We start from the raw sequence: 19,817 nt of genomic DNA on the forward strand, positions 1-19,817 counted from the left end.
AAAAAAAAAAAAAAAAAAAAAAAAAAAAGAGGTTTCAAAATAACATACAGACTTTGAAATCAGAAACCTATGAATTTTAAACTAATATATATTGATTCAAATGATGAACAAAATATACATGCTGAGAAAACAATTCTTGCCCCAACTACAGTGCTTCTATGCTTAGTAAAAGTTTTCAGTTAAGTAGAAAGTCTTGAATTCCTTTGGTTTATATAATGCCTTTCAACCAAAATGCTACACCCACTTTTTTGTACAGAATTACATCTGTTTCAAACTCATTTTTTAACCTACCCCAAGAACATTTTGAGAGCAGATGCTTTTGCAATCATGAAAACAAGAAGAGATGTAGATTCTGAAATATAACTGTAGCATGCTACTCTGCTAGAGGCATTTTATTGACAGACTTAAAGCAATGCTCGTTCTGCCAATTCAGTTAGTTGAGAAGTGAAAAATTTCCAAATGGGATGCATGATCCAACTATTTAATGGATCCGTGATTTGGAATAGTATAGCTTAAGGTAATTAATTCCTCTTTACATTTGGCCTTCCGAAAGGCGAGAATGACACAACACAACCATTGAAGAGCCCTGGAGTTCATATGTCAAAAACGAATACAAGTGAAGTTAAGCGAAAGTTGTATTGGCACCTTTGGTTCCTATATGCATCGCTATACTTTCTTTAAATCTAAAGAGAACTAGAAATAAAATATTTGAATCTAATTTGCATTATATTTTTTGTCCCACAGGAATATACCTCAACACTTTTGCTCAATGGTTATGAGACTCTAGAAGATTTAAAGGATATAAAAGAGAGTCACCTCATTGAATTAAATATTGAAAACCCAGACGACAGAAGAAGGTTACTATCAGCCGCTGAAAACTTCCTCGAAGAAGAAAGTAAGTGTGCACACCTACTCTTCTCCCCAGCTGATAATCACAGTTTAATGTAAATAGTATAATCATGAGAAACAAAGCCCCCGTTTTATTTACTGAGATCATGAAAGCATGCTTTCCCATAAAATGAGTATTTCCATGTAAGTTTGAAAACAATAACTATGGTCAAATATATAATTAGGAAAAGGAACTTATTTCCTTATTGGACTCAAGAAATGAAAGGACTTTTCTGGCTACCTCATTTCCATTCTGCAAAGGTATTAATTTACATGCAAGTGGATGCCTGCATTCCCAAAGACTGAGGGAGTTAGAGACAAGGATTTAGTAACAGCATAAGCCATTAGTGAGAAATGTCACACATGGCTTCTGTAAAACAGCACAGAGCATGGCTTTAAGATAATGAGCCTTCATGCCACACAGGAAAATTCATTTCATTACCACATAGTCACATCTTGTACATGTTTATAGTACTCTTTCAAAATGTTCTAATAGCTTGCAAAAATATTCCGCACTCACTTTTATTGTATGAGATGGTTCTCTGTATTTGTAAGTATTAACTGAAGATGAAATGATCATGGAGATTTACAGAACACTGTCTACACCAACCAGGCTTGTAAAGATAGAATAGCTTTCATTTTTTATAATTATCCATCCAGATTGCCTTTCCTGCCAAATCTGGTCAGGTCCCCAAACACTGAGCTTAGGGTGTGCCAGACTCTGCAAGGAGTATTTTGTGAGCAACCAAATGGGGAAAGTCTAACTTTAAAGATGAAAAGGAACTTAGATGATCAAATCCAGCCTTCTCTATCAAAAAATACTACTACTAGAAATAATTATTAGTATTAATATTATTAGTTTTTGAGATGGTGTCTAAATCCGCTGTCCAGGTTGGAGTGCAGTGGCACGATCTCGGCTCATTACAACCTCCGCCTCCAGGGTTCAAGCGATTCTCATGCCTCAGCCTCCAAGTAGCTGAGATTATAGGCATGCCACCACACCCGGCTAATTTTTGTATTTTTAGTGGAGATGGGGTTTCACCATATTGGCCAGCCTGGTCTCGAACTTTTGACCTCAAGTGATCCTCCCACCTCGGCCTCCCACAGTGCTGGCTTTACAAGCATGAGCCACCACACCCAGCAGTAAAAATAATACTAGAAATTATTAACTACATTTTTTAAAACATGTGTGCTCTGAGCAAGACTCTGGGCCAGGGTCTTTCCTGATTATTCTCTTGAGTACTTACCCCAGATCTTTGAGTTAGACAGTACCGCCCTCAATTTTATGATGAGAAATTGAGACAGTAAGTAACTCGTCTAAAAACACTCCCTTAGTGAAGTGTAGAGTTGGGATTCCAACCCAGTGTATGTGCTGCTATGTTATACTTTCTAACACTACACGTAACAGCCTAGATGGAGAGTAAGGAGGGAGGAAAGCGTTATTTAGGGACCAGGCCTCCTGATTGTCCTTTTGTGGGCTATTCTATACTGTTTCTCATAAGTCCCACAAAATTGAGGCAGAGCACATGTTTCATGTTTCCTATACACTGGCTTTTTATCTAGTGAAAAGTAGTTTACTTTTTAAGAAATTGTTTTTTACTTTATTCTTATCATCCTTTTCCAAGAGCTTTCACAGACATAACTAATTTGACATCAGCAGGACTGATTTCATCATCAGGCTTAGGTTATTACATGCTTTCTTTGAAGTGTGGGGCTGGGAGATGGAAAAGAGAGGGAGATGCGGTCACAGAGGCAGGCAAAGTTCAAACTTCAGAAAGTAGTCAATTTAATCAATATTTCAAGTCAAGACAAAACTGATCAGTATAAACAGATATAGTAAGTTCTTTCAGGTAAAGGAGTCAGTTTCCTTCACATCTTGTCATTTCAAGACATAGATCCTCACTAAACAATGTTTGGCCTAGAAATAGATTCTATAGAGTTTTATTATGGACAATGTCCAGTGTCATCACCAATATTCTCCAAGATGATTTGGCCATGAAGTACAGGGAGGAGAAGAGTATTTTTGAACGGTTGTAAATAATTGCTTTTCTTCCATAATAGCACACATCTAGGTATTTTACCCAATTTACAGATGAGGAAAAAATTGGGAGATGAATTTCAAAGAAGTCAAACAGCTAGATGAGTGCAGAGATGGAGATTGAATCAAAGGGAGTCTGCTATAAACTCCTCCACATGTGCAAATTGGCCAATAGGAAAGCAATGAATATTTGAAAATTGAAGTTTTCTGCTACTTCACCAATTGTCTCTAGGGCTTTAGTTCAGTTTTCTATATCAGAAAGTGAAAGATGAGAGGCTACCATGGCTGCCTGTCAACAGGGTTTGTGGAGAGAAGGGGCTGGGAACCTGGGCAGGCAGCACTTTCAGCAATGATCAGCGTCCCCAGGGACCCATAGAGGGAAGATGGGTTCAGTGCCAAAGGCTTGCATCCCTTAATTTTTTCATTCCACCTCACTCATCACCTGTCTCCTTTCTATGCTAACAAAAGAACAATTATTCATAGACGGTAAAATTATTTATAGAGCTGGTGTAATTAAAAAAAAAAAAGAAACACCTGACACAAAATTCTTCCATTGCAAGATGAGAAGATGAAAATTCAGTAGCTAAGTGGCTTTTTCAAGCTCACAAATCCATAATTCAGTCTCTTACATCTATTAGAAACATGTTCTGCCCATATCCTGGTCTCTGAAAACAAAACATAGTGTCTCCAAAGCATTAAATGGTTTTTGATATTTGATATATATTTGATATAAAAAGGACATGTCCCAGAAGTTATTCCCCTGCATAAAACTTTAGAAAATGATACTTGAAGGTCACTAGAAGTTGATTACTTAATGACAGCCCATAAGGTACAAACATACACACAGCCAAATTCTGGGAGATGAAAAATGGAAAAAAAAATACAGATTCAACCAGTGCTTCTTGTCAACACACTACCCTGAGATTTTTCTTATTTTAATCTTACGGTTTAGAGTAGTATTAGAATATACATGTCAAAAAGATGCATATTGCATGTTAGGCTATTCTGACTGAAAGCTATTTATCTTATATGAAACTGCTTTGCTCAAGAAATAAAGAAGAATGACTTCCATTTGTTGATAAGATGGTGAGTTCTGATGATTTGGCACCATGCTGGCTGCATGCTTATTTTTATCTATTTTCTACTCTGTGAATCATATCTCCTACAACCATGCTAAAGATTAAACACACAACCTTCCTGTACCTTGAATGATAAAGACCTTGAGTATATGGTTATATAAAACTGAGACAGTTAAAAACAAATGCATGTCACGTTAAAGGTTAAAAATAGTTTGCTTTTTTTTTTTAAGAGTAGGGCATGTAAATTTTCTAAGATATTATGGATGCATTTTATTTTGATCAGTGAATGATGTCAGTTTGAGGAATCGCAATAAATTCCTAGTTTGGTGTTTCATTGTTTGTTAAATTGAGAACATAAAAGGATCTGCTTTGCTAATCATTCAATATAAAAGTTGAGCAAAATGGCCACATATCATGAGGATAAGAGCTAAAATTTTGAGATAATGTAGAAAAGACAACAAGTCCTATGTGAGACTTAAATGTATCTAGAAAGACCAAGAAGATGGGGTACAAAACATGGGGGGAAAAAAAAAAAACAAAAAACAAAAAAAAAAACAAAAAAAAAAACAGACTTCTAAGATTTAAAGCAAGCATTTTTCCTTTTCTCGTCTTAGCCCAAGATAGATAGCATTGTACCCACTTTGACCTTGAAAATGTAAACTGGATTATACTTTTTTTTTTGTATTATACTTTAAGTTCTGGGATACCTGTGCAGAACGTGGAAGTTTGTTACACAGGTATACACATGCCACGGTGGTTTGCTGCACCCATCAACCCTTCATCTACATTAGGTATTCCTCCTAATGCTATCCCTGCTCTAGCCCCCCAGCCCCTGACAAGTCATGGTGTGTGATGTTTCCCTCCTTGTGTCCATATGTTCTCATTGTTCAACTCCCACTTATGAGTGAGAACATATGGTGTCTGATTTTCTGTTCCTGTGTTAGTTTGCTGAGAATGATGGTTTTCAGCTTCATCCATGTCCCTGCAAAGGACATGCACTCTTTCTTTTTAATGGCTGCATAGTATTCCATGGTGCATATGTGCCAGATTTTCTTTATCCAGTCTGTCATTGATGGGCATTTGGTTTTCTGTTCCTGTGTTAGTTTGCTGAGAATGATGGTTTCCAGCTTCATCCATGTCCCTGCAAAGGACATGAACTCTTCCTTTTTAATGGCTGCATAGTATTCCATGGTGCATATGTGCCAGATTTTCTTTATCCAGTCTGTCATTGATGGGCATTTGGGTTGATACCAAATATTTGCTATTGTGAACAGTGCTGCAATAAACATACGTGTGCATGTGTCTTTATAGTAGAACGATTTATAATCCTTTGGGTATATACCCAGTAATGGGATTGCTGGGTCAAATGGTATTTCTGGTGCTAGATCCCTGAGGAATTGCCACACTATCTTCCACAATGGTTGAAGTAATTTATACTCCCACTAAGAGTGTAAAAGCATTCCTATTTCTCCACATCCTCTCCAGCATTTGTTGTTTCCTGACTTTTTAATGATCACCATTCTAACAGGTGTGAGATGGTATCTAGGTCACTGTTTGGCGGGAAGTAAAGATGCTTCTCCAACAAGCTGATACAAGGGCTGGCATGTGGTGTTAGCACTGATCACAGGATTACCTCTGGAGGAGGATAACTACCCCTGGGGTTCTGCAGTCCCAGCAAGACCAGCATAGATATTTGGAACTTGCTCCTGTGTTGCATTAGAACTGAGAGGAATTAGGTCATCGGTTCCCTCAACTGGGAATCTAGATAAGGTTATAAGGAGAAGAAAAACTGGGGTGAGATGCAGCTCTTGAAGGGACAAGAGAGCAGGATCTGTTTACTTTGTGCATATTTGGGTTTTTCTATTTGTCATCTGAATTTAAAAATGTTTCATTTACTTTGGGAGTAAATATTCCCAAATAAAAAAAAGAACAGAGAATGTGTGTGGTGTGTGTGTGTGTGTGTGTGTGTGTTGTTCCATAAACACAATCTTCAAGGCCCCTTTGTCTTACTCTGAAGTGCCTCTTTAGAATAATAAGATGGTTTACTGTTGTTTATAGTAAACATCTTTTCTTTATTCTGCACTTGTTCCTCATTTTCCACATTTAGAAGCACTTCGATGTGTCTTAAAATTGTGTCTATGAGAATGTGTACTATTGTCCTTGGGGAAAATGGGTGATGGAAATACCTTGTTTGCTCTAGATTACAGGGATAATTAAATTTAAAATTGAAAAAAAATGTAACAGAATAAGCAAACTTTACAGAATCTATATACAATGCATTTGAGGTACCTGCAAGCTCTGGTTGCAGTGCCAAATGAGGAGGAAGGGGAAAGGGTGGGTTGTGTGCCAGAACTTTGATACCAGCTGTGGTCACAGCAGCCCCTCATTGCTCAAGCATCCCCAGTTGTGCCTTCCTGCCTGCCTGCCTGCCTGCCCAAATCGATGCAGGGCAAATGGCGGGCCGCAGCCAGGAGCCTGGAACACGAGCTGTCAGCAGGGGAGATTTGTAGTTATGCCAAGCAGCAGTCCAGCAGTTGGCCTAACAGTATGCCAGCATAGCCTGGTGCCCTAGCCCCTGACATGTGTACCTGGAGTTTCCAACCCACTTGCCATATGATTTGCATCTAGATTCAAGAAATATACAGCTTTGAAGAAAAGCTATGCTACCTGTCCACAGAGAGTAGAGAAAGCATGCAGGCATTTTACTTGTATGTATTTAATATCTACAGTCATAGTTGTTCGCCCTCATGCAATTTAATTTCTTCAGATTTCTTTTTAATTTTACCTCTAAACTTTCATTTATGATGGATGCCGTATTCTACATCACACAAAAAAACTATAAAATAAAGCCTAAGGATTCTCACTTTTCTATCAGAAAATTTCCAATGAAAAGTGTTCACAGATTTTTCACTTTAGTCACATAAGTACCTCTCTAATGCCTGTATGTATAGAGCACTCCTATACCTGTGTTTATATTGCATTGTGATTGTATACTACACATAGCATTGTAATGATTACCCTGGCCAAACAAGACCGAATCTTCTATTACCACGTGCTTTCCCCAAGCCCCTAGTCCTGTGATTTGCATTAGTGGATGGTTAACAAATGCACGTAAAATGGGTAAATGATGAATGAGGAGGTCAAAAGATCCCCAAATAGTTAAGTCAGTCTTCTATTATTATAAAGATAAAGTTGCCTGCAATCCCACCTCACACATACAGGTATTTGTAATAAGCAGATCGGTATTCGGGTATGTTGTCAAGATTTAGTTTATGAATATGCTAACCATGCATGTGTGCATGCGTGTGTGCAAGAGTGTAAATAAGTGCATTTTTGGAAGGTAATAACGTAAAACACAATCAAAGTTTAAAATATGCACACTTTCGTATCCAGAAATTCCAGTTCTAAGTATTTTTCTACTAAAGTCAAGATACAAACGCATAAAAATACTAGCTAAAAATCTAGTAGTTTTGGGTAAAAACTAAAAACAATAGGGACTTCCATCAATAATTAGCCTGTTAAATAAATTAAGATATACCCAAACAATAAAGTAGTTTTGAAGGTGCTATGTTAGGAAAATGATACAGCATGCTGTTTACCGATACTAAAGTTTTTCAAAAACATGTTAAATGTGAAAGTAAATTGTAGACCAAAAATATGCAGAGTAATCCTATTTTTGTCAAAAGTAATAATTTTAGACATAATGAAATTAGATTAGTTTTTTACCATATCTATCTGGGGAAGGCAAAATTTTATCTCTACCCTCTTAGACTTTTTACAACAGCTGAAAATTAAATTGACATAAGACAGACCAACAGGAGAAAAATCACACAAATTTATTTAACACAAATTTCATGTGGCAAGGGAGCTGTCATAGGAAATGAAGACCCAAAGATGCAGTTAGAGTTGAACACTTGTATCCTGAAGTAGAAAAAGAGTAACAAGTTGTGAAAATGTGACAAGTCACAGAAGCTTGAAATAGGCTAGCTAATTGGGTGGAGTGGTAGAAAGATAAGGGCTTGTCTAACATTGCTTGTTTGTACAGATTTCCCTCTGCCTCAACTTCCTGTCCCCGAGGATAGGAATGATACTTTCCTTTTGGTAGAGGGAAAGTGGCTTTCACATGGAAATGTCATCTGCCTTTAAGTAGCAGAAGGAAAGTCAGACTGGGCATGGTGGCTCACGCCTGTAATCCCAGAACTCTGGGAGGCTGAGGCAGGAGGATTGCTTGAGCCCAAGAGTTCAAGACCAGTCTGGGCAACCTAGCCAGACCCTATTTCTCTCTCTCTTAAAAATAAAAAAAAAAAAAAAGGAAAGTCAGAGTGATATTCTTGCACCTGCTCTCTTCAAGTGCCTTCAACTCAAAATAGTCAATATGCCAGAGCAGCGTATTTTGGGGTAATATGTTCTTAACTCCTTCATCAAGTAAATGGGTTTAATTAACCTGTAAGAAATATGAACTTGACTTTCCAAGACCCCTAATTAAATAATGTGTGACAGTTTTAAATGTTATTTGGTCATTACCAAAATAGTCAGTACAATATGACACCTTTAACTGAGGAGGATAAATACAGTCCTCCGTAGGGTGCGTGGTTGGGGAGAGGAGCAGTCTAAAGAGATTGCCCAGGTAGGTGCTGAGTTATGGTGATCTTGAGTGAGTATGCCTCTGCCCCTGCTGAAGTACCTAGCACAGTGGAAGTGGAGACTGCCCTGGCTGAGAGCGAAAAGATCTATTTCCAGGTACACATCTCGTTAGAAGCTAGGCTCCAAAAAGAGATAGGCAAGAGCAGGGGAAGTCATTTCAACTCCATATCCTCTCATGGCCTCAGGGGAACAGAAGCAATGGATTGTTTTCCTATGAATGGAATCCTATTTTTCATTTGTTGTTGTGTTTCCAAAAGGTGGGTTAGTATTCAAGTGAAATGAACACCAGATAGTCACTGTTATTAGGAGAATTAAAGTGTTCAGGTAACTTAAGAATGTGCTTTAGATGAAATGAAAAATAACTGAGAGACATGCCATGTTGTCCACTAAATTTTCCTCCATGGATAATGTGGACAAATAAATATAGCCATAGTTACCTGAACAGTAGCTGGGTTTTCATTTGAGTGACTCCAGTGAGGTTAAAACATGAGGTTGAGGTTTTCAGTCATCCTGAGATGTGTGTCCCTGGGATTTCCCTCTTTGGAGATGGCCCCAGGATAGAGAAAAACAGGAAGATGATTGATGGAGCTCAGAGGTATTCTCATTTGAATTTTAACAAAATTCCTGTTTTGCTCTTCTTTAGTTCTAATTTTCTTTAATTCATCTAAATATCATTGTGTTTATTTAAAAATTATTTATTGAGAAATTCCTTTAGCCAGGAATTTTCCTATGCCCTCAAGATGGCATAATTTTATAGTACTTGGCTCAAAGAAAGAGAGGTTTCAAAACTAAGGCAAGCAAAATGGTAAAGACAAAGTCTGGATGATTTGGGCAAAGAAATCTGGGAGTCAAGCAAAATTTAGTTTTCATAAAAGTTGAATCTTTAACTTTTTAATATGTAAAGGTGGGGCAGATTTCTCTTCTTAGAATAGAATTTTTTCCCAGAATAAGGATCCAGTTTTATTTCCTTAAAACTGTCTTCACTTTTAGTATAATTGAGATTGCCTTTCTTAATTAATTAAATGTCACAACTCCAATATAATTATTTTGTGAATAATTATATTAGCTGTCTTCTGTTTTCATCACCAGGCCACGCTTTTTTTTTTCAACATTGATACCTATCTTAAAATGTTTTTTCATGGGCTTTTTACAATTCTGTAACAATTTTGGTAGGAAATAAATTATTTTAATATGCAAATTAGCTCTCCATGATAAAATATTTCCTAAATAATGTTTTAATATTATCATTTTATTTTTATTACATAGAGTAGAGAATTATACAGCTTTCTGGAGTTCCTATTATGCCTGCTGTCAACTGGCAGCAATAAGAAAGACCCTTTTTCAAATTATTTAATAATGCTTCAGTGTATTCTAATTTAGATATGTTTGGCCTTTAAGATATTTACAAACCATTTGGGGGCTTTATTGAAAAATTATACCATTTTAATTCTTTCATTAAAAAGCAATGTGGATGACCTTAGAAATAGAGAGGAAATTAACAAATTTGAACACTTTTGTTTGTAAATTGTATGCATATGTGTATGTTTTTATATAATTTTAATAATAGAATACATGAATTATGTATACTTTTTTAAACCTAGCATATTATCCGAAATGGTTTAGTATAAAAAGATGCACTGAAACATCTTATGGGAAGTCCGTAATTTTGTAGGCAAACCTGTTTCTTATTCCAATGTGTTACTTGCCTGGTTAGCCCAGATGATTGAACCATGGGACAAAACTGATGAAGGTTATGGTTTCAATTTCTGGGTAGACCAGTTAGCTTTACTCTGTTTCATGGCCACATGAAGGGACTAAATGACTTAGAAAGAAAATGTGGATGCATTAGTATGAGCTCATCTCCTCTGCAGGAAAAACACACCTATAGCACAAGACCTAGGTTTGCGCCAATCCCTGTCATTAGTGTCAGGATGAAAAGAAACAAGAAGAGGAAAATCTCGATCCTCCAAATACAAAAGTGAATGCAATATAGCTTTCATCTCCGTAATATAACATAATGACCTGCCTTTTTATAGTTACAGTTGAGGGGTTCCAGCTGATCACCTGCCTGAAATTATTGCAAGCCTGGTGGGAAGCATCTGAGGAGGCACAGTCATGTTTTCATTTCACTAGGAAATCATTTAGCAAATTACTGCTGTTCTGTAAATTACTGTGCTGCATAACTTTCATACTGAGAAACTATTTTCTTTTTCCATAAAAATTGCAGATGAAAGGTTTCTACAATAAATGACCTGTGTTTAAAACAAAATCATTCCTAGAATTTAGAGAATGTGATATAGCATTTCTCGTGTGGAAATAAAAACAAATACATTCTTATTACTAATATTACACAATGACATATTCTCTGGTAAAGACAGTTTTTAATTTATTTACTTTGTTCCCCATTGAGGTGAATGCACAGAGGCTTCTGGGGGTGAAATAACAAGCTAAATACTTTTTTTTTAAAAAAAGGAGAAGGACTAATTTTGGAAATTATAGTTCTTAAAGACTCTGTTTCATATCCTGAAGAGAGTCCCACAATTGGTAATCAGCCTAAATAGAACAGAATATTGGGAACAAACAGTTTTTATTATGCCAAGTCTTGTTTAGGATATCAATGTGAAGGGAAGTAGATCAGTTCTTTTAATTTTGCATTGAGGTAATATTGGCCCAAACATAATCTGGGGAAATGTGGCCTTATCCCCACAATCATTATGACTAAGAGGTTCACACTCCAAATAGGATGATCACTGCTGATGTGGCAGAATGCATACAAAACGACTCATTCCTCTGGCCTTTTCTAGAAACACTTGGATAATGGAACACAGAGCTGGCTCATTTCATTTCGGTGGCAATAAGATAGAAAAGCAGAGGCAGGATAGAAAGCAATTCTTCAGAGAATGAGGTCCCATTTTAGTGCTGCCTTTTCATAAAAAAAGGGCTTAGAAAGAAGAATGAATGACTGATACTCAGAAAGACTAGTGAATCATAAGTAAACCCTCCCAAACTTAGACATTGTTATGAATAACGAACACAAAATGCTTCCATGGTAGCTAAAATTTAAAAATAACAATCACGATAGGTGCATATTAAAATTGTCATCTTATACCTAGAACTAGTTATAATATCATTAGACAAATACCTGATATTTGAATCTATAGTTAAATGAAGTTGTAGGGCAAAAGATTCAGAAGAATGGCATGAATATGATTTCACTGTTGCAAATACAAGCCCTAAGGAAAAGGTTAAAAGAACTTTTATGACTCATTCTGAAGATGAGTAGACTAAGAAGCAATTTTTATGATTTTCTTCCAGCCTTTCTCAACTAGTCTTCTTCTTCGAAACTACAGAACTTAGAACATATTTTAACTAATTTTAACTTTTCAATTTCTCCCATGGATGGTGCATAACTAGTACCATTCTATAAATATTAAAGAGAAGTTAATTCAATAATACAAGGGTAACTTACAGCACAATTCTCATTTGTAATGGAAGTTGATGGCAATCGGACACACAGTGGATCGCAAACTAGTGTTAGCAAAACATATGGAAACTAGAAAATGCATTTTAAAGCAAGGTATATACATATATATATATAAAATACATAAGATAAAGAGTAGATTTCCTAGATATAAATTAATTAGCATTATAATAGCCTATTGAAGAAAATTGTACATTTTCCTTCTTTGAAGGATTTCGAGGTTTGGATTTACTTTATTCTCACTGGAATGGGATGAAGTGCAAAGCCTCTGTAGGGAGAGTTCTTTTCCCAACCTTAAATGTGTGTTTGGCTCTTTCAACAAGGAGCTATTCAAATACCTACTGTGGTGAAGCCCCAATGTTATAAGGGGAAAGAGGAAGATACGGTACTGCAGTTAAGAGGCAGTACCTGAGACCTATTTCTTCTCTGAGGAGCTCAGCTTCACATGGACAGAGAGAAAGCTGACGCTAAAGGAATCGAGAAGAGTAACATTTGAACCTCAGCTGCTTAGGGGTTCTTCCAAAATATATTTTGTTATATTCTTAATATTCATCTTTTTCTAAAAGATAATGCCTGTTGAATATAGAACACTGCTTTAAGAATGCAGAATTATCAATCTGAAAATAAATGATTATTATTCAGGACTACAGACAAAGATACGGAAGACTAAATATTCATAAGGTAGATTCAGTGGAAATTTTGGTGTTTTACTTTCTAAAAGCAACCTGGTTTCTTATATCTATTTTGTGATACATGCAAACATAGGAAAACCCTGGATATTTAAAGTTTTATTAGTTAACTTCCAAATAATTGAAGTCCTACTGTACATTCTTACTCATAGTGATAATGTATTAATTAACATGAATCTAAAATTCTTCACAAAGATCACTATTGACTTGGATTGTGCATTTAAACTATAAGTGCCTTTTTGTAATGATACTTTAAGGAGTATTTGGACAAGGCATCAGTCATACTGTGGATACAATCTGCTTTCTCTGGCAGCTTATTATTAATGTAAAATGAGAGTCCATATTGATCTTTGCTTATGCAGGAAATGCACATGAATTCCATGAAACTGCAAGTGAAGAGTGAGGGGCAAATTTTGGCTTCTAATAAAACAGTAGCTTGAATATTTGAGTACAAAACTCTCTTTTGAAATAAACAAAGATATCTTTTACTTGCAGAACTTTCCATTGTAATGAAGTCATGGCTAGAACAGTAAAAATAGGATAATACTTGAAAGTGAATGAGTACATGAATAAGATTTTGTGTTGCTTTACCTAACTCCTGCCCTCTTTTCCATTTACAGTTATTCAAGAGCAAGAAAATGAACCTGTGCCCCTATCCTTGAGCTCAGACATCTCCTTAAATAAGTCACAGTTAGATGACTGCCCAAGGGACTCTGGTTGTTATATCTCATCAGGAAATTCAGATAATGGCAAAGAGGATCTGGAGTCTGAAAATTTGTCTGACATGGTACATAAGATTACTATCACAGAGCCAAGTGACTGAACACACACTCTCAACTATATATCTACAGATGCATTCCGTTTTAACTCTTCTTGAGCTAAAACATCAAATAGGAGAGGAAGATAAATATTTGTAAATAAAACCTAGGATTTAAATGTTTTAATCTGAGTAATTGTACATAAAATTTTGTATCACTAACATTCCAAATTATTGTCAATAAAATACATATTTATTATTTTAAATGCTATGTGTTAATATTTCACTTGCCTGTATTAGAAAGGCATAATGTAAGACTTTGGTACGTGTGACATATGCTTCATTTGACTTTCTTTTACAAGTACAATATCTGCAAAAAACAAAGTAACCTTTTTTCCTACCTGCCAGTTTTGAATTTGTATATGTTATTGAACAAATAGTAATAGAGGATTCACTGTTGAAACAAGTTGTCCGAGCAATGCCATATTCATTTTTACACTTATTGGGAAAGTGTGAGTTAATATCGGACACATTTTATCCTGATCCACAGTGGAGTTTCAGTAATTATATTTTGTTGACTTCATTTTGTTTTCTAGTATAAAAGTATAGATAATGTGTTGTCACTTCTGATTTAGTGAAACCAATTGTAATAACTGTACAGATGTTTTGTCTTTAAGTGTAAATATTTTAAAATTTGACATAACCTAATGTTAATAATAAAAAGAACTATTTGCATATTGCATTTTCCAGAGTAGTGTTACTTGGGGGTTTTAATGTTGGACTTTAGAGAAAATATCTCCTCCCAGACACCCCTTACTTTTTGTAATATAAGTGCATCCCATAGCAATAATCTCAACCTCCTCAACTTCATCTGTCCCCTGAACCCCAGTGATGTTTATCTGACTCACTTGATACCCCCAGGAAACTTCGATTCCACATAACCAAACCATCGATTTTCTCTACAAATTTGTTTCTGCTTTTTTATTGCCAACTCCTCTTCACTGCTACTAACACCCAGCCAGTCATCAAAGCAGAAAATCATTTCTTGCTTCATCTCACATATGTCCTCCTCATACAAATTCAATAAGTAATCAAGCCCTATGGATCCTACCTCTAAAAAGGCTTTCATATTCATGGCGTTCTATCCATTTCCATGGTGGTTGTCTTGCTTTGGATCCTCATGATCTCATGCACGGAATATGGCAGTAACTTTCCAACTGACCCCCTACCTTCTCATCCATCCTCCACACAGCCTCCGGATAAATCTTTCTAACCCATGAATCAAATCAGGTACTCTTCTGCTTGAAAGTTTTGGATTGCTTTTCATTGTCTTTAGTATAATATCCAAATTTTCTTCCAGGCTGCATAAGGTATTCCCCAATTGCTTTGTACCTACAGTATGAATTGTAACTACCCCCTCACCACCACTACCACACACACACACCTCTCAATCTACACTCCAGTCATAACAATCGACTTGCAATTTTCTTCCCTTTGTGACTTTTCATATTTATTTGCCTGGAGTGTCTCCTGCTATTTTCCACATTAGGAAGTCTCCCTCTTTTCTCCATCCTGAAGGTCACTTACTCTGTGAAGCCTTCCACGATTCCCTTTGGTGCCCTCTTCTTTGTGTTTCCATTCCACTTGTAAATTGTGGGTCATAGCACTTGTCATATTATGCTTTATATATTTGTATGACAATTGCCCTTCCGTAAGACTGTGACTCCTTGTGACAGAGATTATTTTGTTTAGTCTTTTTAATCACCGGTGCCTAACATAATACCTGGCACACAGTGGGCACTGAGGAAATATTTGCTAGAAGGCATTGAATATGATGATTATTCCCATATAACAGATTCCATCTTCCTATTTAAATTGATCCATTCGAACTTTAGGTAAGTACCTTCCAATGTGACCTATTTTTTTTTTTTAACAAATAAAACATAATACCTTAGGAAAAAACAGGAAACACACAGTGTTATTTCAAATGCTGGAGGATATTACACTGTTAATGTCTGGCATATTTTCCCAGACCCCTGAGATTTAACTGCATGTGCAGTGCCCAGGTGAGGCTAATGCGCCTATCTGCCTCTATTCTTCCCGCTTCACAGCATGAAATGGGGTTTCAGTTTCAGTTTTCCGAGGTGCTGCCTCCGTTCTGACCCCACTCTTGCTATGGCTACCACTCCAAATCGATTATTCTGGGTGTCTTTAAACACAGAAGTCACTAACCATGATTTTAAAACTTTAATCAACCTGCTGCCTCAGGGAGATCAAGACAGGATAGCTTCTTCATGGAGATGCCAGGAAACTGTAAGTTGGGGAGCAACTAACAAACTACTTGACTTTAAAACGGTGGCAATTGCCCATGACGCATACTCAGCCACGACTTCAATCACTTAAAAATGAAGGTCTGGTACCCAGTCAAGGATGTAGGGAAATGCTTTTGAGAGGAAGTGCTGCAGAGGCCTTGAGGAGATTGAAGCAGAGGAAGAGAGATTGGATTCCTTAAAAGAGGAGACACCATGAGGCTCAGGTGGTCAGGAGGAAGGCCTCATCACCGAGTTCTGCACTGAAAAGGACACAAGAATGGCAGACGTATACTCCACATTAAGGGAGCGCTGCTGTCCTCACCTTACCCACAGCTCCTTACAATCCCCTGCAGCTCTAGCCTCAGCTCCCTCAACGTGGGGGAGTGAACATCAACAGAAGGAAGACAGGTTTTCTCTTGGCCATGCAAAGCTGAACAAAGAGGAGCGGAAAGATAAGAAACAGCTCACCCAAGTTTGGGAGGTAGTGGAGGAACTTGGACCTTCTGCTGCTTTTGGCTGAGTGAGAGACATGAGCCCAAGCCTTTTAAGATGGCTAAAGGATTAACATTATAATAATTACAGGATCATGACACTGGCTTTGTGTTTCTAGGTTGAACCCTGACGGCATCCCCAGTCTCATTTGTTTATTTATTCACTCAGTAATATTTAAACTTGGAACGTGTATGCTGTCCAAGAAGATGCCAACAAAGGTCTTTTTAACGATACAACTGGTGAAAATCATACCATAGCTCCTCTCATTGGAACCCACTGAGTCTTTCATGTATACACAGATCGGAATATACTGTTACTCTGATCCCAGAGATTCCGTATCTTTGCAAATTCAAGTATGTTGTGACAATATGCATGGTTAGAGGAATTTTATTCCAGATAAATACATAAAATCCTCATAATAATTTTTTGATGAATACAAAAATTAGATCATTTAAATTCTGAGTTCTCCTTGTTGTAATGTAAACATGAATATATCTACACTCTGAAGTATTTTATTATAATCTTTTCTCTTTTAATCAATTAAATTGCCAAGCAAGTTAGTTCAGAAATAGAATAACTTTTAAAATTTCAAAATGATAGGCAGCTAAAGATTATCAGGATTTCAGAAAACGTACAATTTACTGAGGTTACAGTCAAGTGCCTTGCAACTTCCTGAGTGAGGCTAAATTGATGACATTTCATGTTGAGAAACTTCCGTTACAAGCAGAAGTTCTGAGAAAAATAATATGAAGAAATTTTAGATACTCCATCACCTCACACACGCACGCACTTCCATCCTCCCCACAACCATCAAAGAAACTTGAATAACTAATTTGCATACAGACTTCAAGTACTCTTTCATAAAGTGGGAAGTCACGCTACAATCATGTAAAGGTTGAGAGCAAAATGAAAGGGACTAAATGTAGGTAAAAGAACAGCAGCTTCTAAACTTGACCAGGTTTCTTGGCTATGGAAATGAGATAAAAGCAACACTCCTTTTACGTGGCCTCCTACTTAACTGCCGAACTCCTCTGATCACACCCAATGTTCACCTAAACATAGAGACTGGAGGAGATCATGGAGTTGAAGCATCTGGTTTGAAAATTGTGTGACTCTGGGCGGGTCATTTATCCTCTAAGCTTAGTCCTTTTTTCTTAAATCTACAAAATGTTGTCAATTAAATGAGATAATGTGTGTAAAGCACACAGCACAATGCATGTAGTATGTGCATAAAAACAACTACTGCTATTATTTGCACAACGTCATTTTTATTCATTGATGTCTGGACATTCAGTGGAAGCAGTGCACAGGCTGCCACGATGTAGGCATGGACTTGCAGGCATTTGAAGTTCTTAAGACGCAAATTGTCTCAGAGCTATGACCACTGTGTTTGTCAGAAGCAATGAGAGAGAGTCAGCTGGCTTAAGAGAACTTCTCAGATGAATGACCATTTCTTCATGAAAGAATATTTCTTTGTTTACTCCTAACCAGTTTAGGAAGAGGCTGCGCTATATTTAGCTTTCATTCCTCACATCTAGCATGTGATAGGAGTACTCATCTGTTTTTTTGTTTGTTTGTTTTTGTTTTTGTTTTTGAGATGGAGTCTCACTCTGTCACCCAGGCTGGAGTGCAGCAGCAGGATCTTGGCTCACTGCAACCTCCACCTCCTGGGCTCAAGCGATTCTCCCACCTCAGCCTCCCGAGTAGCTGGATTACGGGTGTGCACCACGGTGCCTGGCTAACTTTTTTGTATTTTAGTAGAGACCGGGTTTCACCATGTTGCCCAGGGTGGTTTTGAACTCCTGAGTTCATGGAATCCACCTGCCTGGGCCTCCCAAAGTGCTGGGATCACAGGCGTGAGCCACTGTGCCCCGCTGGAGTACTCATTTGTGAAGAATGAAGGATTTATAAATAAATGCCTAATGAATAAGTGAAAAAATAAAAGTTTTGGGGTTATTACTGCTATTAGTGCACCTTGGACCCTGGTCTCCGACAAATTATGGAGTCATAACTCATTGTGCTATAGGCAGCAGAGAAGCCCTTAGGAAGGCAGCTTAAATGTAGATATTTACCTATTTATAAAGCTTAAGAGCATTTAGGCAAATAATCTGCCATGGGAAATCGAAGGGCAGAAAGAGGCTGAGAGGCTTCCAGGAACATATATGGCCTTTGAACAACTCTCCCTTCCCTATCTTCATCATGCAAACCTCTCACATTTGAATTACCAACAGTTAGAGTATCAGAAGGTCTGTGTGACGTCCATTATAAGTTAAGAAACCATGCGGGAAGAATGTAAAAAAATGACATTAGTATATTCCGTGGTTTCTTTTGACCTTCTGGGGTCCCTGATGGGCCTGAGTGCAAAGCAGCATTTCCTCATAGGGCAGGAGTAGAATCCTGATGTGTAAGGCTAACAGGATCATTTCCTTTCTGAGTTCTTGGGCACTAGGCCAAGTGAATGGGCAGGAATCATTCCAGTTGCCGAGTAAAATGGGGTGAAAAGCACTTCTGGCACACTGTGTCCATATAAATTATACTTGTTTGCAATTCATCAACTCCTTCTCTCCTTTATATCCATATGTAATGTAAATGATCATCTTTCTCTGAAGCTCCATAATGATGCAAAGCTCAAAAATGTGATAGAATCAGCTAAAAGAGAGCAGATGGAAGTTTATCCCCCAATATGCATATTCATAAAAAAATAGAGAACTCAACAAAAGGAGATACATAAGTACTTTTACCCGGAGGCTGCACGGACTTCTGTATGACAGTAAGTTGGTTTTCTGCAACTGTTAATTCCGGAAACCTTTACTCATTCGTTTCTGCAGCAGTCATTGAAAATGCTCTGGGAAAAAAAAATCTATCTCTGTAGGAAACAAATACATTTCCCTTTGGATTTTTATCGCACCTTAGAATCCATGATTCAGGAAGTAATGGTTAAATATTTTACTAGAAAAAATATAATTAGATGGCAAACAATGTAAAAAAGTGAAATCTTAAGTGCTCCTTTAGCAATACAAACTACAGGCATTTGAAAGCACACTGTTACACTGAAACAGTGACATAGGGAGAATAACGAACTGTCTGGATCACATTTGTGTATTTAAAAAAAATACCTGATTACTCAGAGGCTAAGGTGGTTCATGCCAGTATACTGAAGATACAGCAATGCTGCTAGAAATTTTGTTTAGACAAAGAAAAGAAAAGATAGGAAATGGTTTAAAAAAAAAAAAAAAAAAAGAACTATACGGCCAGGCATGGTGGCTCATTCCTGTAATCCCAGCCCTTCGGGAGGCCAAGGCCTCAGATCACCTGAGCTCAAGAGTTCGAGACCAGCCTGGCCAACATGGTGAAACCCCATCTCTACTAAAAATACAAAAATTAGCCGGGTGTGGTGGCAAGCACCTGTATTCCCAACTACTTGGGAGGCTGAGGCA

General features: G+C 37.2%; 1 protein-coding gene across 3 annotated transcripts in view; it reads left to right on the forward strand.

Annotated features, from left to right (window-relative positions):
- SAMSN1 (SAM domain, SH3 domain and nuclear localization signals 1) overlaps positions 1 to 14,318 on the forward strand; it is a 101,096-nt gene extending 86,778 nt beyond the window's left edge. For all 3 annotated transcript variants that reach the window (XM_025379479.1, XM_025379481.1, XM_025379480.1), the window contains 2 exons: positions 745 to 895; positions 13,440 to 14,318. In XM_025379479.1, the coding sequence (XP_025235264.1) occupies positions 745 to 895; positions 13,440 to 13,642 (354 nt within the window). In that variant the 3' untranslated portion in view covers positions 13,643 to 14,318. The remainder of the gene's footprint in view (positions 1 to 744; positions 896 to 13,439) is intronic.
- Positions 14,319 to 19,817: the final 5,499 nt, after the last annotated feature.

This window comes from Theropithecus gelada, chromosome 3 (genome assembly GCF_003255815.1).
Source record: "Theropithecus gelada isolate Dixy chromosome 3, Tgel_1.0, whole genome shotgun sequence".
Taxonomy (NCBI): Eukaryota; Metazoa; Chordata; class Mammalia; order Primates; family Cercopithecidae; genus Theropithecus; species Theropithecus gelada.